Genomic DNA, 25,842 nt, shown 5'->3' on the forward strand with positions numbered 1-25,842 from the left:
GCTTGCTAAATGAGCTAAATAGAGACACCTGGCACAGGGAGGTAACCAAAAGCTGTTAGTTCCTTGAAAAGAGCTGACGCAATCATTTGAGAGCGCTGACTCTGGAAGTCTACAGGGGAGTCAGTTCTGAGCAGGACAGCTGAAAGCTGAACCTGAGGTGGGTCACCCCGAAAGAACTCAGGAAAAAGGAAAAAGAAAAGGAGTACTTGTGGCACCTTAGAGATGAACAAATTTATTTGAGCATAAGCTTTCGTGAGCTACAGCTCACTTAAAGGAAAAAGACTAGATGAAGGAACCCTTTTGCTCACCCAGGCTCTGAGGTAAGAGCCATGCCTTGGCACTCTGCTTTTTACTTTTGAGTTACCATCTGAATAAACCCATACCCCTATAAGGGAGGCAGTTGGACAAGCAATTGTATGTAGTCTCTATAAAAGGACCTGGAAGAGGGAGAATACAGGGCAGGGCAGAGCAGAGGCACCTTGACCACAAGAGGACACGTGGGCAGCCAACTCATCTACAATTACATGCAAACAGCAGCACTAAAAAAGAGTTATGTTGCAAAGTCAAGTACTCAGAAATTAGGAAGTTCCAACATTAAGATTTCCCATATAGCATTAATTCACCACCTTTTTTTCATAATGATACAGTCTTTAATTACATAATCTGAATATTTTTCCACAGTACCACACCTCATTCAGGTCAGGCTGAATGGTGCTCAATGAATGAATCAGGGTTTGTATAGGGTATGAACCTGATGTGTGTAGGACACCTGCTTCATTTGTTTCAGTCTCTCTCCCTGCTCTCAGTTCTGATACTTGGTACGATAGTGGCTTGAATCAGCTGGGAGCAGTAATTGTTGGGGAGAAACCTCTTCAGTCCCTGCAGTCCTGGGCTGGAGCATGCTCAGTATGGGTGGAATTGTCACAGAATTTAGCTGCCAAACTCTAACAAGTCTCCACTGAACATGTGCAAGTTTTTTTTTTCCCATGGCTTATAACTTTGCCAAATTTAGACAAAAATTTCATGGGGATAAAGGAGGTACATCGCTGAAACCAATGTGATCCCCTGGCCAAATTTCAAGCCTTTACTCTTAAACACAGAGGCACTAGAGATATTCAATTAAACAATTGTATGAATATATTTTTAACATAGATAAAACAACATATTTTCCCTGAACATCATCTTAGAAATGATTGTTGCGTTTTTTGCTGAAACTTAAAAAAATCAGCCTTAAGATACCTGGCCTGGAACACTTCAGCCCAAACCATTTAAAAATTGGCAAAGTATTAAGCAACTGAAAACAGGGTCTTATAACTGAAAGTGTCTGGCAACCTTAACTATAGGTTACTACTTATTTTGCCTATAATATCAACTGACTATTCTGTTTCAGAGACCAAAATTCAGGTGTAATTATGCTGTTAAGCGTAATTTAAACAGCATTTTCTTAACATAGCTTTCTATCTAAATAATGCCAGAAATTGTTTCTTTGGGCTTTAGAGCTGTAAGTTTAGGACTGTTTCCTATTTTACCCACTGGCTGAACCGATCTGTGGGAAATTGAGAACTGCATGATAGTGACATGAGGATTCCCTTTATTTCATTTTAATTTTTTTTAAAAAATACACATACTAGAATTGCCCATCCCAAGCTCTCGGCAACTCTCCCAATATTTAAAATAAAATAAGTCAGCAGTTGCATTGGAACAAGGGAGAGAGTGTCTCTTAGGTGACCCAGTTCTATACTTAAATAACTGATCTCATTTCAAATGGTCAGTTTATTTCCTCCTTTTGTGACATTGGTGATATTGTGTTTTTATTTCCAGCTAAGGTTGATTTGTTCACTTTGTAAATATTATATGGTACAGAAGTCTTTATTTTTTCATATAATCCTTGTTTACAAAGTCAATACAATCAGCTTGAAAATATGTAGCAAACATTGCAGTATATTAGAATCTTGTGTATTGTGTTTGCTGTAGATACAAATTCAATATAGCAACTCTCCAACAATTGACATGTCAAGTAATGTATCAACTTCTGGTATATTACTTTTTTCTCATCCTATTACTACTTATCAAAAATAACTCACCACCCACATTTTTCTTCTCATTACGAGCCAGAACTGTAAGATATACTGAGTACTATCCAGTCCTACAGGTCTCAATGGGATCTCAGCATCTCCTGCTCAGCATCCTTGCAGGAGATAACCTGGATGTAGCAACATTGTATCCTAAAATCACACAAAGGCATCTTTGTGATTTCATTCAAGGAGATCATTCCTTACATTTTTGGGAGGTGGAGAATCCATTTCAATACCAAAATATTTTAAAGAATACATGTAAATAAAATGAGTCTGTTGAATGTATACAATATATATTTGAAATGTTTTCTGTTACTATATAAACACAATTTCATTTATGTTAAAAATCAGATGTAACTCAATCTTTCCTTTAACTCATGAATTATCACATCTTGTTTCAAATAGCAGAGAAATGGATTGGGTGTTTGACTGGGACTCGGGAGACCAGAGTTCTATTCCCAACTCTGCAATTAGCCCTGTTGGGTGACCTAGGGCTTGAAGTTTTAGTTGTGCAAGCCACTGTTTTCCTTTGTTCTTCACTGCCCCAACACGGTGGGTCATGTGCAGCATTTCCTGTCAAACCCAAAGAGCTGTCATCATATTTGATCAGTGGCTGTAATATAGTGGAATTTGGTGTTCTTGAATTATGAATATGAAGGTGTCTTATCTCACACATGCCATTGAACAGCACAATTTCTAATATTTCAATTTAATCAGCAGTCGTTCCTGAGCCTCACCAGTGAAACCCAGAATTGGAGAATCCAAAAATAGCATCTGTGGATACATAGCACAATTCTGCTGGTTGCTCCAGTGAGTCAAGGGTCTCTACTGAAGCTGTGCCTGGGCTAGCCTGCACAGTTGTTCTACTGGCCAAATCCGGCCCGCTTTTGATCCAGATGTTTTTGAACGGACCCCAAAATATTTTTATGTACTTCTCATTATTGATGTTTTTTATTACTATTATTTTCTCTGGAGTCTGGACCTTGACTATACCTTGACCAAGAAATTTGGACCTTGACTAAAAATAATTGATGATATTTGCTGTAGCCCATGCTGCATTGTCTTCATTCTACATGCTAGAGTGACTCAATGTAGCTTGGGTAGGCTAGCCCGTGCACCGCTTTTGCAGCATATGCATACTGGTGTTCTTGATGGTTGGAAACAGACTTAATAACAAAGTTCTCAGCTATTTTGGGTCTCATCAGAAAGCTTACATGAAGTTGGCTGATATAACAGTTGTGTGGAACATCTGAGTGACTGCTAAATTGGTCAAAGGGGCATGTAACCCTGGTCTACTGTAGCCTTTTGCATCTTTTGCACTTCAGCAGAAATGCTGTGTAGCCTAATTACATATTGAAGTTTTGATGCTCTTCTTGGGGCCATTGAAAATCATATGACATTTTGTAAAGATTCAATGGAATCTCAGCCCCATACACACTGGAAATTTCCCGGGAGAGTGGGGGGAATTAAATAAGGAAAGCAGCAGGTGGAACTTCAAAGCTTCAATGGGAATGGATAACCTCTTGAAATGCAGAGCTTTGGAAGCAAGGAACAGCATTGTCAGGCAGCAGGAGGGAGGACTGAAGCAGAGAGGCAAGAGTCTGGTGAGGAACACGTGTGTGAGCATGCTGTCATCGACAGACAGAGGCTGTCTGCCTTTGTAGCACATCATGCATGATCTGTAAGTGCCTACATGGGGAGAACATTTCTGATAGTAGAGGGCTCTTTAGCATCCGAAGATTCAATGGCTGGAATCTGAACAGAATGAGACTCGAAATAAGATCCCTGGTTTTAATGGGGAGGGTAATTAACCATTGGAACTGCTTACCAAGGGATGTGATGGACTCTCCAACACTTGAAATCTTTACGTTAAGAGTGAACATCTGCTCTAGCTCAACCAGAATTGGGCTGGATGCAGGAATCACTAGGTGGAAGTCTATGGCATATGTTATGCAGGAGGTCAGATGAGATGATCCTGATGGACAGTCCTTTCTGGGCTTATAGAATATGTATTAAAAAATCATCCCAGTAGAGTAATAGTATGTCCAAAACCAAACCAGACTTAAATTGTTTCCTTGGGGAAGAGCAGACTTCTAGTAGCCTTAGCTACTTCTTTCTTCTTGTTCCAGTAGTTCTGTCTGAATTTTTTTAAGTCACCTTTAAAAATCTGATTTGATATTTTTTTGCTAAGTTCCTCTGTGTGGCTGTTTTCAGTCTGACTCCTGAACCAGAGCCCAAAGTCTGAAAATTTACTATGCTTATGCAGTCTAGTAACATATGATTAGTCCATTATTCCTCGTAAATTTTTAGATTAATTATCTATTATTTAGAGTACTATGTATGCTCTTCAACTTGTGCTTGTGAGGTCACATAAACGTGGGGAGGAAGGATGGTGGCAGTTAGAGCACAGGGCTGTAAATCAGGAAATCAGTGTTCAGTTTCTAGCTCTGCTGCAGCCTTTTTCTTTTTCAGTTTCCTCACTGTTTTTCATCTTTCCCACACCAAAAAGTGGGGATGAAAATACCATGAGATAGAGCTGTGGTGAGGCAGTAAAGCATTTTAATAACTTATTAAAATTACAGGCTTATGAGTCAACTTTCAAAAATTTCTGTAGTATTTTTGAAAACCTGCCTCCTATATTACCCTGACGTACTCAATTGGCAAAAGCGGCAAAGAGTCCTGTGGCACCTTATAGACTAACAGATGTATTGGAGCATAAGCTTTCATGGGTGAATACCGACTTCGTTGGATGCATGTAGTGGAAATTTCCAGAGGCAGGTATAAATATGCAATCAAGAATCAGGTTAGGGATAATGAAGTTAGCTCAATCAGGGAGGATGAGGCCCTCTTCTAGCAGTTGAGGAGTGAACACCAAGGGAGGAGAAACTGCTTTTGTAGTTGGCTAGCCAATCACAGTCTTTGTTTAATCCTGAGCTGATGGTGTCAAATTTTCAAATGAACTGAAGCTCAGCAGTTTCTCTTTGAAGTCTGGTCCTGAAGTTTTTTTGCTGCAGGATGGCTACCTTTAAATGTGCTATTGTGTGTCCAGGGAGGTTGAAGAGTTCTCCTACAGGTTTTTGTATATTGCCATTCCTAATGTCTGATTTGTGTCCATTTATCCGTTTACGTAGAGACTGTCCAGTTTGGCAAGTTACATCTTAAAATTCAATTGGCAAGTTACAGCTTAAAATTCTTTAGTCCTAATAAGTTTTTTAAAATAAATTAACATAAAGTCTCCCATGATTTTCTCAATAATATCCTGTTTCCCTCAGTAAATGTTTGCACACATTCCTGTAATGACATTTGTGATTCTTTTCTACAGAACAGCAATAATTAATCTATCCAGTGCTCTTTGAATACAATCTCGCTATTCTGTATACAATGTCATTTCTATCTGTGAGCCCGTCCCTTCCTTCAAAAGCTATTACATGACCTCCAGATCTCTCTTAGACTCCATGTATTACCATTAGAAGACATCCACACTGGGAAATCATTCTATTCCTGTTGTTGATTAATATTTTATCAGCCACGAGAGGAAATGGTATTCTTTAGCAACACTAATAAGTAATTGAGCAGATGAGATGCCCCTGCTAGCTTTGGTAACGGAGTATGCAGAGGTTATAAAAGAAGAGCTTAGATGAGACTTAGGATAATAAAGTGAAAAAATTCAGAAGAAAATGTTATCTATAGTGAAAATCCAGTAACAGCATCAGCAGAAAATAAACTGCAATCATCTTTCTTAAACAATAGCTTGCCAAAAACAGTAGTTAAAAAAGTGCATCTTGCTCAAATAGGTATTTGTATTAACAAAAGTACTTGCTTTAAGTCTTCCAAGAAAATTTAGAAAGATTCAATGAAAACTACATATGATAGACAGTAAAAATTGAGGAGTGCTTAATACACAGATTGTTCAAAGGCTTCTTTCAGTTCTTTCTTTATAACATCAGTAGCTAGAATAGGAAAATTCTGGAATAGAAATTCACACATTTACTAACTACTCTAGATTTATTCAATGTTGGATCTAAAGATGATGGTGTGTGTGGTGTTATCTTCTGGGTGGATAATTCTGTCAAGAAACATAATGATTGGCTGATGTGCAAAGCACATCTGTTTGAAAGTTTTATTTCACTTTAATAGACTTTCCTGAGTTACCTACTACAATGTGGATAGAAAATGTTGTCTTAAAGATATGTCTGTACTGCAGCTGAGAGCAAGTCTCCTAGCCCAGGTAGACAGATTCAAGCTAGCACTCTAAAAATAGCAATCTGGGTGTTCTGGCTCCAGCAGAAGCTCCAGCTCTCATGCCCACCTGATCCTCTAGGCTTGAGAGCCTGAGCTCCAGAATTAGTCAGAATGTCCACAGTCCTATTTTTAGCACACTAGCTGAAACCCCGCTAGCATGAGTCTGACTACCTGGACTGGGAGGCTCCCTCCCAGATGCAGTATAGACATATGCAAAGTGCCCTATCATACCACTGGCGCACATAGCTGTATAATAACATTGCATTGGTCAAGGTTCTACTCTGGCAATGGAGGAAGATAAATGTCCATGTTAAATTCTTTTAGAACTGGGAGTAGCCTTTGATACCATTGACCAAGAAAGGCTAACAACATACTATGGATCCAGAGAGAAGTTGCTTGTGTCAGTTGTGAGGGTGGGCTCCTTTCTTTCCATTATGAGACTTCCAAGAGGGGGTATACTATCCAATTGCACATCTGTCCAGAGGGCTCTTTAATTTGCAGTACCACAGGGTTATATGCTCTTGGACCTCCTAATCAGTGTGTATGTGAGGATACTAGGATATATGGATTAACATTATGCATCTTGGTGTTTGTCAGAAGAGATGTGAAGGGTTCATAAGAGATCACTGTTATGGGAAACTGGCCAGTGATTGTCAGATCATAGGCAGAGTAGGGAAGGTGGGTTTTGAGATGTATTTTAAGCAGAGATAGAGGGTTGGTGAGACACAGGGAAATTGATAGAGATCAGTGTCTCTCAACCTTTCTAGACTACAGAACCCCTTTCAGTAGTCTGATTTTTCTTGCGTACCCCGATGTTTCACCTCACTTAAAAACTACTTGCTTACAAAAACAGACATAAAAATACACAAACACACTATTACTGAACAATTGCTTACTATCCCATTTTTACCATATAATTATAAAATAAATCAATTGGAATATAAATATTGTACTTACATTTTAGTGTATTGTGTATATAGAGAGCAGTATAAACAAGTCATTGTATGAAATTTTAGTTTGTACTGACATTGCTAGTGCTTTTTATGTAGCCTGTTGTAAAAGTAGGCCAATAGCTAGATGAATTGAGTATGCCCTGGAAAACCTCTGCATACCCCCAGTTGGTGTGATGGCAGCAAAATGTATAATTATGATTATATTTTTTTTAAATTATAATCAGGAATGAGAATGAGGTCATGCATCTGACACTAGCAATAGAGGTGCGAGACTGTGATACTACCACTGGTTTGGAGGAAGCTGAGTGTTGCTGGGCTGAGTGAATGGATAATAAGGGGGTAGAAGAGTCATATACTAAAGCAAAATAGCAAGCAGGGTAAGAAACCATAAGATAGATTGTATGGAACAAAAAGAGAAGAGCTATAAGGATGAAGGGAACCTTCAAGAAAAATCCCTTGGAGTCTAAATTTTGTTCACATTGAATGGAAGAATTTTATTGCTTTTATTGTAGGGGATATTCTTATGGAAAACCTTAGCAACAAAGTCAGGATGATGATGCTATAATTTTAGGGCTCTGTTCCTCTAAGTCATGTATTAATGATTGTCTTTTTAATATACAGGGAAACTCCTAAATTCATGGTGTTGCATTCCATATTCAGTACTGGGACTGAGGACTGAATATTTAACCTTACCAGATACCACTTTTAAAAATTAGATTTTAGGCCTCGGTGGTTTTGTATTGTCCCCAAAACAAATGAGGACACTGAAGGCCAAATTTGCAGTCTGTGACTCTTCCCTAGTAGTTTTGCCTGAATAAAGGCTGCATTAGACCTGAAGCTACTTACTGTAGACTTCTAAAAAACTACAAGATTTTATAGAAGTGTTGAACAGGAAATACAAGATAATGGATTTACTATCTAATTAGATAATGTATGTAAAATGTCTTGTATATGAAGTGTTATATAGAGACTAAGAATTGTTATTCCTGTATGGTATTTACTCCTAAAAGTAGAATTGGCTGTATACATTGCTACTTTGTATCTTCATGCCATCTTTAATACTAAAATGAACTTCATGAATTAGAGGATCTAATTCACCAGGATGTATTATTATTATTATTATTATATTTTATTTTATATTATATTATATTATACTGTATTATTATTTCTTTATCATTAAGCCTCTGTAAGTAGCATCTTAAACCCAAGTGGCATTGGAGATCTTTATATCAGTCAAAGTAAAATCTTCCATTAACTATGTAATATATAATAGGCAGGAGCTAGTTTTGCTACTAGATTCAAAACTGAAACAGGTTCATTTAATGTGATAGGTGATACAGTCTTGCTTGCGAGTTGATCTGATTCCTTTGGGTTTTAACACAGAGAAAGCTTTGGATATCAACATGGACAAAAAAGCAGAGGGTTTATTCTTCATTTCCTCACCACATGTTTGAAATATTAATAGGCCATATATTTTATTCCAGTTTCAAAAACAATCACATCAAGCTAGTTGTCATGCCACTTTGCTCCTTCGAAGCTGGTAGCCAGACATGTTAGAATTACATATGTGACCTCAACACAGCAAGCCTTCTCCCAAGGCAAGGTTTGAAGCAGGAAACATGGGTACTAAGTTTTTAGTCTTTCTAATGAATATTTATCAAATGTTCCTATCTGGTTTTTCATAAAATGCTATTTTTATTTTATATTTATTTTAAAATATTGAAATTTAAATCTCTTAAACTAAACATGCTTGGAGTTGTTTTACATGAACATTTAGCCTAATGGGAAACATATTCAGATGTACCAATAATTATTACTCTCCAATGCAGGTAAATGCTGACTACAGTATTGATATGCATTCTTTTGTTGGAATGAATGCACTGTGACATAGGCTGGCAGGAACTAAAAACTGTTATTCCCGTAGTAATGGAAACTAGAAATGACATCTCCCCTTCCCCTAATTATGATAATATGACAGATGACGTGTTTATGCAAGTGCAAAACCTTAATTTTCCATTCCTATCTCTGGGCTCAATTATACCTCCCACTGCATAGGTGCACTAGGCTGATGAGAGGCCACAGGGAGCCTTCCCCCTCCCCCTAACCCTCTGTGCCCCTACACCTAATGTATCTACAAAGGGCGCAAGCAACATCTAGTCTAAGCATTTGGGCTAACCAGGGGAGCACAGCCAGCACTGCTGAGGGCATGAGCAGCCTCATTTCAACTCCACAGGGATGTTGGGCAGTAGCACTGTGGGGAGTGCTGATTACACCTTTGTACCAGGTGCAGTAGTGGGTACACCCCAGCTCGTTTTCGCCACCACAAAGTGCCTTTTCCAGCTTTCTGCGCAGAGATTCTGAGCTGTGCTCTTCCTTACAAGCATAGCTTAGTCTCACAAGGCATATTTGAGCCTTCTATCTTAATGACTCTCCTGACCCTGACCAAGAGCATTTACTAAGAGGTTGAGGTAGATCTGTGAATACCTAATTGGTCTGAATGAAGGCCTTGAGTGCTCAGCCATCCTTTTATATTGCTTTGCTCTATTATTGCTTCCCTTCACTGATCTAGCTATGTTTATTTGCCACTGATAGGAGATATTCAGAGTGCCGAACAGACTTATTTATCCTTTCTTTTCCCATCAACTCCTTCAGACTTGCCTCTTTACTGAGCTAGGCAGTTCTCCCTTTTCTTATAATAATTAGAGGTGGGCCTCAACTGCCAAATTCAGCCTTTCTCAAAGATCAGAGAGGAGGAAGGTTATGTTTGGATTTGCAGTTTAAGTTTGGGTCTGTTTCAAATAAAAATGGGTAATGAGGTGTTGCTTTAGCACATCTTTCAGAAGCATGTGCTGCAGATTGCCTGATCTTATGGTGAGACTGCAGTTAATTTCATTAGTCTAAGTGTAATTACATTACACACAGAGGAAGCAGTCTCAGATTTCATGGCCTGTTCTGTTTTTCCTCCAGTATGCCACAGCCTTCATAATTCTAGATATTTATTTCAGTTTGGTTTATATATTTAAAAAAATAATAATTTGATCACTTTCTGCAGTGATCTGTGAATGGTCCAGTGAAGAGTTAGACACAAGGTGGATCATGGGTTTAACAGTTGTGCTGCTTACAGATAGAACCATTTGTTTCTTCTTCTGTTGTTTGTTACCTTTTCTGTTTGTCTTTATCAATATATGGAAAATTAGCAAGTATTGACTGGAAATTGAATGATATTTCTAATTTTTATGGCACAGGACTGATTAGTTGTGGTTCACTCTCGCACCTCTTGGGCAACGGTTGTGGTATGTGTTGGGGCTTTGGACTGGATGGCATCGGTGGCTGTCAGGAATCCATTCAGTTTAGTGTTTTATGGAGTAGAAATATATTACAGGTACTTCTTCCTTTTTCATGTAACTCTTGTAATACATTCTACCCCCTTTAAGGGATATATTACACAAATATTTACATTATTCACCATGTATGTGTTATATATTTTTTGCCAGATGGAATTCTACTTTCCATGGAAAGCACTATTTCAACACTCCCACAAGCTTTCTGAAGGGGTGTCAAATATTTTTTTTCCTCTAAAGTTCTAGTAGACTTGGAATGAAGACTGCGTTTTTTCATATTGTTTGAATGCTAGTTGTGATTTGTTTGCACCAGTCTGGAGCTAGATTCTGAGAAGTGCTGATCACCTGTAACTCCCGTGGAAATTAGGGGGAGTTGTGGGCAATCTGATGGTGCTCTGTGCATCTCAAGAAGTGCCCCTTAATGTTATCTCTCATATTACTAGGAGATGTACAAGTTATGATATCCTTTTACTCCTAAGTCCATGCACAGGCTCATTGACTTGAATGGAACTGCTCTTTGAATTTTGTCAGTAATAAGTGTATCAAAATCTGTCCCTGTGTGAATATAGTAAATATCTATCCATCTACATATATGCATACACGTTTGTGCTAATTGATATTGGACTGCTGTGAGAAGAAAGGTATAGTTCAATTTGTATTAAAGAAATACTATGATTTTTTTAAATAACTTTAACAGGCTTGTAAAAACCCACCCTTATCTTTTCTGTCTGTTTGCATTCTAGAGTGTTAGGAATCAGAGACTCAGGTATTTAGTGCTCCCAGTGGTTATTAATTATTAATGAAGACTATTGTGCAAATACCAGAGCAAAAAAAAAAAAAGTTCTAATGTCTTTATCCTTAGCCTTCAGCCGTATTATCAAAGGCTATGACTGTATCAGAGCTCCTAAGCCAAGCATGGCTGGCTTGGTCAGTATTTGGTTTGGAGCTCTCCCAGGAACACCAAGATGTTATGAGTAGTTTCTGTTACTGATTCAGCAGGTATCATTCTTTCTCAGTCAGTACTGAACCAATGCTTTAGCACAATGCTAGCTATATGCTGCTGGAAGTGATGTGATCTAAAACCCAGATCTAGACTACTTATGATCATTTGAAATCCCATTGCCTGTTTGCAAAACAATGGGGTTACTGGCTAGAGTGTTCTAGCCAATTTCCAATTTGGGTTGTTGCATTTTGCCTACCAAATTTCCAACCTGAAGTTTCAGCTGGATAAGGCATGCATCATTTTAGAGGACAAGTCTTACTACATTAATGCATTCTCCCCTTTTTCTCCCGATTCTTGAGAGAAGTTTGTATTTGAGATGGTGACTCACAAAATATGTGAGTTCAAGCCAACAGTCTACCAGGTAGAATCAACTCCACTTTGACTTAGTTTTAAAGACAGGCAGCTTTAGGCAGCTACTTTTGGGGAAAGAGAAGAGTTGCCCATTTTGGTACATTTGTTTAAGTTTTTGAAGAGAATAGATTGCAGAGTGTTTTAAATTAATGTTACTCATTGAAAAACTAGGAGTAGTTCACATTATATTTCCCTAGACTGAGAGCAGAAGTGCAAACTCTGCAACATCTGAACATTTCTGTCCACATTCATTTATATATTTTAAAAAAATATCCTCCCTCCCTCTGAACTCCAAACAGTGGAGTGACATGCAAGTGTAGGCTTGGAATGTGCACCAGTGCTATGACTGCACCATTATAATGAAGATGAAATGACTGTAATGATGACCTTTCTGTGCCTTTGTCTATACCATGCCCTTCTCTTTAACTGAACACCTTTCAAATGAACATGTTCTGAACTCTTGAACTGTTCATTCTGTTCACTGAGCTTATTGCTCAATCTGCAGTTTATCATTGTGTCTCCAAAGACTTCGTGTTTCCTTATATTTGACATCTAGATGGAATTTTTCATAACCCTTTACTAGTCATAAATTGGATTGTTAAGGGGCTAAATTAATCCTGTTTTTATACTAACATCTGATTTTTAAAGCTCTAATTTAGAGAGTTTTCTTTATTTGTATGCTTTAAACTACAAGAACAAAAAACTAAAATATATCATAAGATTCTGTATTGGTGGAAGTATTTATTTCTGCTCATTTCATTTGGAATAGTACCTATGAGGTACACTCAAAAAGTTGTTTGGTCATATTTTTTCTGTATTACTATTTCTTCCTTTCTGTCTAAATAGCTGCTCTTGAAAATGAGCCAAAGCAGTGTGTTGCCAAATAAGTGGGGTAATGGTAAAAGTGAAAAGATTTTAGAAAAATGTGTATTTCCCTGTCCCATTGTGAAAGGAAATAGGAAACATGACTTACTGCTTGCAGAAAATTACTCGTGTATGTTGGTCACATCATAGGTTTCACTCCCTTTAGGAATGAGATATCAACACTGGCTGTTTACATACTCTGTTCACAAACCAGCACAGTCATGTGAAAACACAGAGTTCAATGTACTTTTGAAGGAGTGTTTTGTGTTATATGAGTGGTATAGTAGGCAATCTCCTTATTTTTGATTTGTTCAGACAATTTTAAATAGGCAGTTGAATAAAAACTACAGACAACATTTTACACCATAAAATATGTGATGAATATAAATGCCATAAAGTCTGGTGTCCAGGAAATCATCATGCTGTTCTTGATTAAAATATTGCCAAGATCTTCAAAGTATCTTTATTAGTAAAGTACATTGGTGAATAATTGGAAGTTTTGGTATTAAAAGCACTTTGGAATACATATAATGTAACAAAACAGTTTGCAATAAATAACTTACACATAATTTTTACCTTCATTTCGGCAAAAAGGTTGAGACTTGTCAGACGGGTAATAGAAGATGAAAAATTTTGAGGTATTCTTTGACCTCCTTCATGACCCTGCCTCCCTAAACTCCACCAGTGAATTGAACTCTGACTTTGAGAACAGTGAGACATAATTCTTCATCCTACTGTCATAAAACCCCCACATTTTGGTCTAGACGTATTTTTTTCCCTTTTACCTATTGTCAGCTAGCATTATACATAAAGGGTGAGGCTTTCAAAAGCTATGTGCCCATTGAAGTCAATGGAAAAACTCCCAGTGGAGTGAAGCCATCACTGTATATTTTTGAAAATCTCACCCACAAAACAATGAAATATAAGCTTTTTTTTTTTAAATATAGTGACAGGGTCAGGCCAGATGGCTACAGGAGAGTGTTAGAAGGCAGATATATTAGTCCCAGATTAAGTAGGTCCATTTTCCCTGGGTAAGGTAACAGGGGCAGTTCCAGAACTGAAAGGAACTTGCTGGAACAAATTCAGGCAGGAAGGCTAATTAGGATACCTGGAGCCAATTAAGAAGCTGCTAGATTCAGTTGGGGCAAGCTGGCTAATCAGGGCACCTGAGTTTAAAAAGGACCTCACTTCAGTTGGTGGCATGTGTGCGAGGAGCTGGGAGGAAGAGGCACTAGGAACTGAGAGTGAGAACACGAACTGTTGGAGGACTGAGGTGTACAAGCATTATCAGACACCAGGAGGAAGATCCTCTGGTGAGGATAAAGAAGGTGTTGGGAGGAGGCCATGGGGAAGTAGCTCAGGGAGTTGTAGCTGTCGCACAGCTGTTTCAGGAGGCACTCTAGACAGCTGCATTCCACAGGGCCCTGAGTTGGAACCCGAAGTAGAGGGCGGGCCCGGGTTCCCCCCAAACCTCCCAACTCCTGGTCAGACACAGGGGGAGTTGACCTGGACTGTGGGTTCCACTGGGGAAGAGGGGAAGGTCTCTGGGCTGTTCCCCGACCCACATGGTGGATCAGCAGAGACTGCGGAGATTGTTCTCCTTCCTTTTTCCCATGATGGCTAATGATGAGGTTAGCTGAGTGAACGGCAGGTTTGAGCCACTAGCAAAAGTGGCCAAACTGAGGGCTGCCGTGAATCTCTGAGGCAAGGAAATCCGCCAGTAAGCGCAGGACCCACCAAGGCAGAGGAGGAACTTTGTCACAATATATAATTAGCTCAACTTTCCAACATGAGCAGCATTAATTAGAAGTGCCAACGTTATTTTTAAGTAGTACTAACCATAAGATCACTGAAGAAAATCAGTGGGAATATCTATTAAGAAGGTGGAAACAAAGCAAATCAAAGTATGTGAGGACAAAAAAATGTTCCTCATTTGTCTCTTTCTCTGAAGCCATTTCATCCATTATTCTGCACCATATTTGCAATATGTTGCAAGTGTCATTTGTAAAGAGTCATAAATTTTTGCCAGCACTTAAGAACAACAGCCCTACAATAGAAGAAAAACCATATACACCAAGCTGATAAAAATAATTAAGAGCACGGAAAAATTCTCACATGGAGAGAGAGTGAAAAATACTGGGATTGCTTACCTTAGTAAGGAAATGTATAAGATTGAACATTATGAGGTTTTTCAAAATAGTGAATGGTATACAGATTATGAATCAGGGAAGTCTCAATACCAAGAATTGGAAGGTGGCAAATTCAAAACTTCTAAAAGGAAAAACTTTCACAAAGTATACAGTTAGCCTGTGGAACTCATTGCCACATGATATAATTAAAGAATTTAGTAGGATTCATAAAGGAATTAGGCAATCATAAGAATAACATGCATATCCAGCGTAAAATAGTAAATATTGGGGAAAAAACCACCATACATTCCTAGAAAGGATTTAAATCATCATGCTTTGAGGCATAAAACAAATGCACATTATACAGTTAAAGATTCATTATAATTCCTCTGAAGTATCTGGTGCTGGCCACATTCAGAGACAGGGTAGTGGTTTAGTCAGTGTTTCTCAACAATCGATCCATGAATTGGTGCCGGTCCGTGAGATTTCCCTGACACAGTTTAGAAAGGCAATAAGCCGGATCCGGGTATCAAAAAGGTTGAGAAACACTGAGCTAGACCACTGGTCTAAACCAGTATGACAAGTCCCATCCTCCTCTGTTCATATTACTAATACCAAGAACAGTTGGTATTTTTGCTGAAATGCTCGTTAATTCATAATAGACTGCTGTCAATTTCCTGCAGGCCAGGAGATTATTACTGTTGTATCAAGAAATTATTTCCCACACAAAAGCTTGCATTAAGACTCATGCTCTTCAGTTCTAAAACAAGAGGAGGCCTGTCACATTACTAATATGAAACTGACATCAAGGCAGTGTTTTTGCTGTTCACTACTTCCAGAGCAGCTTAATTTAAGTGGAAAGTTTAATCAAACTCAAGCTTAGAAGTTAGTTTTTGATTTGCAACAGAACACATAGTGGGTGTTCAAAGCATATGTTCTTCTTTAATCCTTCAAAGAGCTTGCAGGGAATAGCGGGCAGCATGTGATAAAATAATGTAGAGAGACACTATTAACAATTTAAAATGATTTATATGGATGATTATACTTCGTGCATTTTGGCTCACTTTGTTTCTGTGGGCTAGATTGTGCCTGTTCCTGTGCAGGTACCTGAGGTTGGAAAGAGACTGCAAAGACTTCTCCTCCCTCTCTTGCACAGGAATGAGATACAATCTAGGCCTTTGTATTCTTGGCACATATAGGAGGGAGACTCCATTCACAGATGAGGTAGAAACCCCATGGGATAGGGCAGGGGCAGCACTAGCACTGTTTAGTGGAGGGATTTGGGGAAGCCATAGTGCATCCTATAGAAGAGTGTTGCAAAAGTCACTGCTGTACATTTCTCCAGAGGTCCCACAGGCATTGTGCTTGTCTAGACACAATATTTCCAGTAACTAACACAGGCTTACATTCCTTCTGCTCCACTCTCCGACCCCTAATGTGGGGCAGTGTCTTAAAGCCATAATTTCCATATTCTAGCAAAGGGATCTCTGTTTTTACACATTTGTGTGGCTGGGTATTTTGTGATTCTGTTTAGTGAGTGGCTTTCTAACTAAATGCTGTATGTCTCGTATAGCATTGAACTAGAAGCAGGTCTGTTCAAGTGCCTCTGAAAGGGGAAAGACATAGACCTCTTAAATTATCCCTCTTGGCAGCACACTTATTCTGATCAGGCTGATTCTCTGTTGCTGTTTTTATTTTATCATCACATTATTATTTAGCATCTTTCATTTATATTGTGGTAGTACTTAAAGGCCTCACCCAAGGAGGGCCCTCATTGTGTCAGGTGCTGTACAAACATGTCATAAGTAATGGTTTCTGCTCCAAGGAGGTTCCAGTCTAAAAGTAAAAAAATAATAGGTGGGTCAGAAAAAACAAGGAAGCCAATGGGGAGGGAGGGATAGGATAATAAATGTAATAGAATGTTTTAGAATAGACTGGCTGTGTGCACATTTCATCAACTATTGTAGCATCAGTTGGAACTCATCCCTTGCCTGGCCATTATCACATGGCAACTCTCTTCTGTAAAGGAATTTGATTACAAAGAATTAAAAGAAAGAATAAGTACACATTGTGAGAAATTATAAATATCTTCCTATCTAAGGTACTTATGTTCCTCATCACCATAACATTCGGGTGCCTCAGAATCTTTAAGATATTGTATCCTCACAAACTGCTGTGAGGTAGGAAAGTGCTATTATCCCCATTTTACAAATCGGGAACTGAGGCACAAAGAGATTAAGTGACTTTCCCAAGGTCTCATAGGAAGTTTGTGCGTCACAGAGTTCCAGGCTACTGTTCTAACCAGCAGGCCATCCTTCCTCTCTCCCCTCATTTACAGTACCATGTTATGTATCTAGATGTCGTGTTTTTGAGGACTAGAGTACTTTATCACATGTGCCCAGTCCTCTTTCCTCCTCCAAGATAAGCAGCTCAAACATGTGACTTTCATTATGTTTATCAAACTTTTGTTCCATTTGGTGTGCTATCTTGGACAATTGTTCAGCTGCATCTACATGTCAAGTGGAAATATTATTGGACTTCTTCAGCAGTTTACTGAACGACAGTCAACTTCCCTTGGGGCACAGTAATCCAGCAAATACACTTTTGTCCTCATGGGTGGATATGTCTGGGCACTGTGTGGCTGAGGTTATTTCAGATGAAGAAAGCATTCAGAGCTCAGGAGACTGGAAAGTACTTCCAGTGCATATTTAAAAGACAACTGTGCTGTGCAGTTTTAACTCTCTATTTATACCATGACATTTAAAGTGCACTTCCAATATTTCCTGCATTAACCTCTCCAAAAAAAGTTAAAATATCCTCTTTCAGTCTGCTTTTCCTTCTAAAAAAAACAAAAATTTTAAAAAATGAAACTCTGGAAACTATAGTCCCCTCTGTATCTGAAGAACAAGTACAACATGGAAAGGACATAGTCGGTGTCATTCTATGTCCTGTGTTGTGTAGAAGATCAGATTAAATTATCACAATGGTCCCTTCTCGCCTTAACATCTATAAATCTATGATGCTTAGTGTAAGCTTCCCAGCACTGCAATTTAGTTCTGAGCTCAAGAGGTGAGAGAGTAAGGTCTCCATGCCAGTCAGGCCCTGGCTAGCTTGCTGAGTCTGCCAAGGAGGGTTACCAGTTACGGTAGTGATTTCTGTGATGTGGAAACCTGTCCATTAAGATCTTGGTTAAGACTACAACTCATTTCACAGAGGCCAACATACATCTGCTAGATTGCAATGTCTTTAGGTCACTATCCATTAATGACATATTCAAGCTAATAACCTGGAGGCGAAGGTCTCTGACTCTGTACCAGTCCCATAAACTATACAACTCCTAGCGTTTTTTTAGTTTTTACATAAATAAGTAGTCCTTTATTGTATCTACAAGCAAATTGTTCGGTGTATTACTTTCATTTACAGTGTTCCATTGTATATGCAGTTATTCAGAATCTCCTATTGTTAGATTTATTCTTTTCACTTTTGTCATCTCTTCTTCATGATTCTCTCTGACTATGTAGAAAATCAGTACATTCCTGTGATTATCTTGATTATCTTTTTCCTTTTGTTATCATTTATTCTAAGCGAAAGTTATTCATTTCCACTTACAGGTCCCCAATAGATCTACCTATCAAGATATTTTAATTTAATCATCTTCAGACCATACTTTGAAAGTGAGAATACAGTTTTTCCTGAAGATGGCCTCCAGTCATCCCCAAATAGCTCCAATCCCTCAATAAATATTAGCACCCTTCCTTGAAATTGTGTAGCATTGCAAGCTGACTATCAATATTATTATTACTGTAACACTTAAGATAGGGGACAACCTCTGCCCAGTAGGGCTTACAGATGAAGAGTAGGAAATGGTGTTGTGATATACAAACAAATGAATATGCTGAAGAATTGGTACATCTTTGTTAGTTACATGCTTTGTTGGTGTGGTTTTTTTTTTGTTTTAATTGGGGAAGGAATACCTGCAAGAGATGTTATTGAGAATAAAAGAATAGGAATAGAGAACATAGGGAAGACAGTCATGGCTCATCACCTGCCTGGATCAGACAGGTGGAATGAAGTGAGCTAAGTTGTGAAGAGTATCAAAATTTAAGATAAGAGGCTTGTGTTTGATACAGAGATGAAGCAGAGGCTGGTGGAGGAACTGGAAGGACTCAAAGTGAGTGTTGAAATTGTCAGAGTGATGTGTAAAGAAGATGATCTTAGTAGCAGCATTTTGAATTGAGTTGAGGACACCCAGGGGAAAAGGCTAAGTTAAGCATGATGACCCACCAAAGATTGACATTGAAGGACTGATCAGGCAGGTAGGAGAGCTATGAGAAGACTGAACCCTAAAAGGTAAAGGAGGACAGGATTTCAAGAAGTAGGGAGTTCAAGTCAATGGTGTTATTAAAAGCTGCTGAGAAATCAAGGAGGATGAGGATTGGGTCAAAGTCCTGAGATTTGGCCAGGATAAAGTCATTAGATACTTTGAGAACAGTGTCACTGGAGTATAGAAGCCAGATTGGAGAGACTCAAAGACAGAACTGGAAGAAAGGAATTGAAAGAAAGTGCCTATAGACATCATGTTTGGGGAATTTGGAGATGAAGTGAGAAGAGGGATAGGTGGTAGGTTGGGGGGATTTCGTTTTTTAAGGTATGGAAGGTCAAAGTATGCCTTTACTGAGTGGGGAAGGAACTCAATGAGACTAAGATTGAGGGGAAAAGTGGAAGAGGGGGCAAGGAAAATTAAGAGACAGGAAAGTTTGAGGGAAAAGCGGTAGGAGGAAGACATCAGGCTGGAAGTCTGTGTCCAGTGAGAAGGAGGAGAGAGTACTAAAAGTAAGGGAAAAGGAAAAGAGTGTGGAGAAGCCATGCTTGATCTTACTAAATGTTTTCTTTGAAGAAATCTGTATGATCCTTCACAGAGATCAAGCTCACCGTAGACCCCCACCTCCCTCTCTCTCTCTCTTTCTCTCTCTCCCCATCTCACCTGATGGCTTGATTCATAAACTATACATTGCTCTGCTTGCACATTATAGTGGTTCCCACAGTTTTAGATGTCTATTTTATTCTGACTACAAAAATCCACATCAGATATATCAGAAATGTTAATGGAACTATATGTTATGGTTGAGTTAAGGTTTGTCAATTCAAAAATAAACATCTTGCCTTCATTTCAACATTTGCCTTTCAGCATCACTCTGTTAAGCTATCACACGCTATAACTTCATTAACATCACCATTTAATTGTAAGTTACTATGCCACTGGGTTTTTTGTAGGAAAGGCTTGCATACTGACTGAGTAATTTTGATCTAAATTTCCTACCAACATGTTTCAAATCAGTTGAAACATTAAATGGTCTCCAAATCCATTTTTTATAATGGAAATACTAAGCAGTGGGATGAAACTCATCCTTAAATACAGCAGCATTACTCCCGCCACTATAATAAAGATGCAAACAGATATTTTTTTAAAGTTAGAATAAAGCGTGAGAGTAAATTTTAGCCACATCACTACTGTGCTCTGTATGTGTAGCATTGAGATGTACAACATCTGTAATTGGGAAATGTTTCAATTATTAAAAGAGGGACAATATAACCTCTATAAAACTGAAGATGGAATTAAAAACTACATGCTAATAGCTTTGCTGCCAGTCACAAATGGATTTCTTCTTTACATCTTGGATACATACAGCTTATTTCAAAATAAATTCTAGGTAACATTCAACCTGATTGAATCTGCTGAAGCTCTGTTAATATATTTGTTCAACTCACTTGCACTCAAAAGCTTTTAGACAGAATATCACTTTTTCATATTATTCATGGTAATGTAATTCCCGCCTTTATTCTCTTCAGGATTTCACATTAAGTCATGATATGCAGTTCAGGGGAATTTGGATAATCCATTAATCATAGTATCTGTACTTTTGTGTGTCTACTTTTTGTCCATCTCTTAAATCAGTCACTTAGTAATGGCAGAACTATGAGAATATTCAAACTTTTGATTGAGGAGACCTTATTTATTAAACTTGTCTTCTGTTACAATGCGCACAGACTAATGCAATACGTTGTACATTGAAAATAAAGCTGAAACAAAATTACCATAATCACTAAATATGATGCCCTTAACATTTCTTATGGAAAGCCAAGTATATTAAGTAATGACTTATGTGCAGTTGAATAATTAGCTAGAGGCATCTCGACTAATATGAAGGACCACAAGTCAAAAATTCTAGTTTGTGTCTTCATGTAATTAAAGACTGTATTTTGCTTATGCACAAGGGAGCCAAATTAAGGTTTTAATGACAACCTTAATTGTGGCATTTCCTAATTTGTGAGAGTTTGACTTTGCAACTTTAACATAGGTAATGAGTATGTGTGTTTTAAAAACCTAGTTGGGCTGATGTGGGATAGAAGTTCCACTTATTGACATCCACATGAGTTATTAGCGGGGTTGGATCTTTAGATCCACAGCACAGACATCTGCCTTTTGAGATGAAAGAGTAACTGAACGTTTGTCTTTCTCTGTGTGGACGAGCAACTAGAGGGGGATGAGATACACACTTTGTAAGTGGGTTTTATAGTTATTTGCTGACAGTAGAATATTGAGATTCCACAATCTTGGGTTCCATTCCAGGTTCTCCAAGGAGTTTGTCCTTGCAGTCACACATCCTTATTTTCCTCCTGTGCAAGTCTTCCCCCATTCGCCACCGTTCCAGACCTGTCTTTTCCCCACCTCCTTGTCCCAGTACTAGTCTCCACCCCACCCCCCATGGGCTGTTCATTCCAGTCTCAGTATATTTGCTCAGCTGGTGCCAATCTCCTTCCTGACTCTCAGTCCTGATCTTTTCCACCAGGCTCTTTCTCCCAATCTACTCCCTTCCTCCTCTCCCCCTTTTTGCCTGGGTCTGTCTCTTGTCCTTTCTGCACTCAAGTCAGTTTGCCTTCTCCACCAAACCCCTGTAAATCAGCCGGGGAGTATTGGGACAGGAGAGACTTTCTCCCTGCTCTCAGTTTCTGTGCCCAGTGTCACAGCGACCCGCAGGAGTTGGGAGGAGCAATTGTAGGGAAACTCCTGTTTGGTCCCTGCCATCTTGGGCTGGAGCAAACTAAATCTTCAGAGCCTTTTTCTGCCAGGCTATAACAAGTCTCTTGTGAACATATGTAAAGTGACACTTTCCAAAGGCTTATAACTTGGACAAAATTGTGCAGATTTTCATGTGTCCCTCACATAAAGGCAACCCTCTGCGAAACTTCAAGGCCCTGTTTCCAAGCATGGGCTTGTAACAGCTTTTCCACAAAACACTTGTAGAAAATGTATTAAACATTGCAAAACCATGTATTTTCCCCTAATCTCCTTCTCAGAAATGGCTGAACCATTTTGCTGATTTTTTTTTAAGTTCATTCTGTGGCAGACTCCCAAAATGGAAAATTTGCACACAAATGGTTAAAGTTTGGCAAAATTATGAGAAACTGAATCCAGTGTCTTATAAAAGGAAGTGTGGGGCAACCTGAACTATAGGTAGTGCTATTAGCTCCACCTATAACAACAACTTTAAGTTAAAAGGTGGGTAGAAATTATACTATCACTTTTTTTAACTGGGAGCTCTTCATTTACTGCGTTCTGACATCCTTGAAGCATTGCTGAGCTTGAAATTTTGCGCACCTAAACTTGTTTGTTTTTCTAAGAGAATTATCATTGCTAAATGTAAAAATAAACAATTTGTACCTTTGTTTTAAGGTTATGAATATATAGTACTGGCAAATAATATTTTAGCAGCCAAAGTTTCTAATTGAGTCAGACTTCTAATATTTATGTTCAGTGTATGCTGTAAGTTGAGAACAAAAATTGCTCAAAGTATAGCCATCTATCATGCTGCTTGTGATATGTATGCATTGAAATAAGTCTAATGGTGAATTACTGTATTCTTCACAATATTAAATGAAAAATGTGCATCATACAGTTATTTTAGTATGAGTGGATGAAGATATGGAAACACAAGAGGAATGACAATTAAAGACACTAACCCCCCCTACTTATATTAAAAGCAAAGCTATATGTAAATTTAGCTTTTGATTAGAGCTGGATTAGTTTAACCCCGGTTGTACAGATGGTTACAGATTTTTACCATTTAGACTAACAACTTCTCACTGTAAACTATAATATGATTTATATGAATCTATCTGCCTCCATAAAGGTTAGCCCCGAGCATCTGCATCTTCTATTGCCTCTGAATCATAATGAATAAGAACGTAGAGTGTTCTTTAAATCCACTAGTATGATTCTATTTATATTTTGATACAGTTTATTATAACATAAATCCACTTCCAATATTTACTGTTAACCATGCAAGGAAATTAGCTTCTCTTCTTATTTTCTTGTACAGCTAATAGTAATCAAAAAAGTAACTGATAGGTACTGGTAATCCAAGCACATAATGTACATGAGACAGCAGCATAATTCACCTGCTGAGAATGTGTGATCAACATTATTTATAAACATTGCATGTGCGCACTTATCTGTATGCCATGTATCTACACTTTAACACACTAAGTCAAATTCCGGCCAATGGGAACTGCGGGGGCCATGTCTGCGGATGATCAACATCAGCAAAATGTCTCTGAGCCCGCAATCACATTACCCTGATGGGCCACAGGTTGCCCACCACTGATCTAGCCCAATATCCACTCTCCAACAGTGGCCAGTGCCAGATGCTTCAGAGGGAAGTAACAGAACAGGGCATTTTTGAGTGATCAATTCCCTGCTGTCCAGTCCCAGCTTCTGGATGTTGGAGATTTAGAGACATCTGGAGAATGGGGTTGTATTCCTGACCATCTTGGCTAATAGCCATTGATAAACCTATCCTCCATGACCTTACTGAATACTTTTTTGAACCCAGTTATAATTTTGGCATTCACAACATCCCATGGCACCAAGTTCCACAGATTGACTGGGCTTTGTGTGAAGAAATACTTCATTATGTATGTTTTAAACCTGCAGCTTATTAATTTCATTGTGTGACCTGTGGTTCATGTATTATGTGAAAAGAAATAACACTTCCCTATTCACTTTCTCCATGCCATTTATTATTTTATAGACCTCTATCATGTCCCCCCTCAGCTGTCTCTTTTCTAAGATGAACAGCCCGTCTTAATCTTTTTAAGCTCACCTTGTATGGAAGCTGTTCCATACCCCTAATTGTTTTTGTTGCCTTCTCTTTGCCTTTTCCAATTCTAATATATCTTCTCTGAGATGGCACTGTATGCAGTACTCAAGGTGTGAGCACACCATGCATTTGTAATGATATTATGATATTTATTGTTTTATTATCTATCCCTTTCCTAGTGGTTTCTAACTTGCTGTTTGCTTTTTTGACTGCTGCTGCACATTGAATGGGTGTTTTCCAAGAACTGTCAACAAAGACTCCAAGATCTTTCTTGAGTGGCAACAGCTAATTTAGACCCCATCATGTTGTAGGAGTACTTGGGATGCCCATAAGTAATTGTGCAGAAAAAGGGGAGGGGGCAGACTAGGAAGTCCAAAGGAAACTGTGGCAAGTAGAGAATTATCTTTGGAATTAAAATCGTATCACAAATTGGCAAAATTTCCAATATATCCATCTTGTAGTGATGACTTCAGAAGTATCCATTGTGAAAACACATCTGCTAAAATATTTAAAATAACTAGTCTATTCCACATAACCAAGGGTCAGTTCAGGAGATCTGGGTTGAAATCTTGGCTTTGCCCTAGATTTCCTCTGTGTTCTTGGGCAAGTCAGTTTCTCTTATGTAATAATACTTCCCAATGTCAAATGGATGTTGTGAGACTCAACTCATCAGCATTTAAAGTGATGATTACATCCTATGGTGGTGAGCAACATTAGAAAAGCTTATAAATACAGCTTACAAATACATATAGGCAAATATATAAAGACAGCTTACAACTGCCTGTATCCACTAGAGTCTGTGAGATAAAGAAACCAAAATTCAGTTCTGTTCATGTCTCCATAGAAGACCTGGAGTGATTCCTTCCTTTCCAAGCTCAATGCACCTCTCCTACAGAGCCGTCTGGGTACCTCTCTGCTGCGATAAAAGACCTGCAATTCAACTGGCAGAGTCAGCTGACTTGGGCTTTCAGGGCTATAAAATTGTAGTGTAGACATTCAGGCTTGGGCTTGAGCGTGGCATCTGAAACTCTGCGAACGGGGAGGGTCTCTACACCTAGGTTCTAGCCCAAGCCAAAATGTCTTTACTGCAGTTTTTAGGCCCACAAACTGAAGTCAGCTGATCCAGGCCAGCAATACCCAGGTCACGGGTCTTTTGTCTCAGTGTAGATATACACTCTCTTATTCAGGCTTTGTTCAATGAGGAAAGGTTTGGGTCAAAGTGACTTGAGGGACAAGTTAATTTGTTCCTTTTTGTTTCTCTTTGTAGATTTACATACTGCATGCTGTCTGTATTTCACAATGAGTGTAACTATAGAAATGAAGGTGCCTCTTTACTACGCTCTTATTAGGATGAACTCCCTGTTTTTGATGATGTATATTACAATACAGGTTTGATTTGTTTCATATATATTGACATGCTCAATGTGAGATGTCTAGTTTTACAGTGTGATTTTCAGTTTTAGTTAATGTGCTTTGCAATTCTTTTAATAGTAGCATCACCAAGTATACTAAAGGTGATATTTTACAGTACACTATTCAATTATTTGACCAAAATATTTTAATGAATAGAAAATAGCAGTATCATATCCAAGTAAAATTTGCTCTTTGGCTTGTCAGACAAATGTCATAACTTTACAAATTTGCATTTATAACTCTCTTAGCCTCAGAATGTTAACCACAGGCATTAAATATGAGAGAAGTTTGAAAGTGTCTTAATGTCTTA

General features: G+C 38.4%; 1 protein-coding gene across 7 annotated transcripts in view; it reads left to right on the plus strand.

Annotated features, from left to right (window-relative positions):
• The window catches only part of WWOX (WW domain containing oxidoreductase), a 690,060-nt gene that overhangs the window by 252,829 nt on the left and 411,389 nt on the right, over positions 1 to 25,842 (plus strand). The window contains exon 9 of one of the 7 annotated variants that reach the window (XM_043495037.1): positions 11,904 to 12,691. The exons of the other annotated variants lie outside the window; for them this stretch is intronic. Within the exon in view, the coding sequence (XP_043350972.1) occupies positions 11,904 to 11,912 (9 nt within the window). The 3' untranslated portion in view covers positions 11,913 to 12,691. Of the gene's footprint in view, positions 1 to 11,903; positions 12,692 to 25,842 lie in introns of those variants that run through there. 7 annotated transcript variants of the gene reach the window in all.

This window comes from Dermochelys coriacea, chromosome 12 (assembly GCF_009764565.3).
Source record: "Dermochelys coriacea isolate rDerCor1 chromosome 12, rDerCor1.pri.v4, whole genome shotgun sequence".
In the NCBI taxonomy this organism is placed as follows: domain Eukaryota; kingdom Metazoa; phylum Chordata; order Testudines; family Dermochelyidae; genus Dermochelys; species Dermochelys coriacea.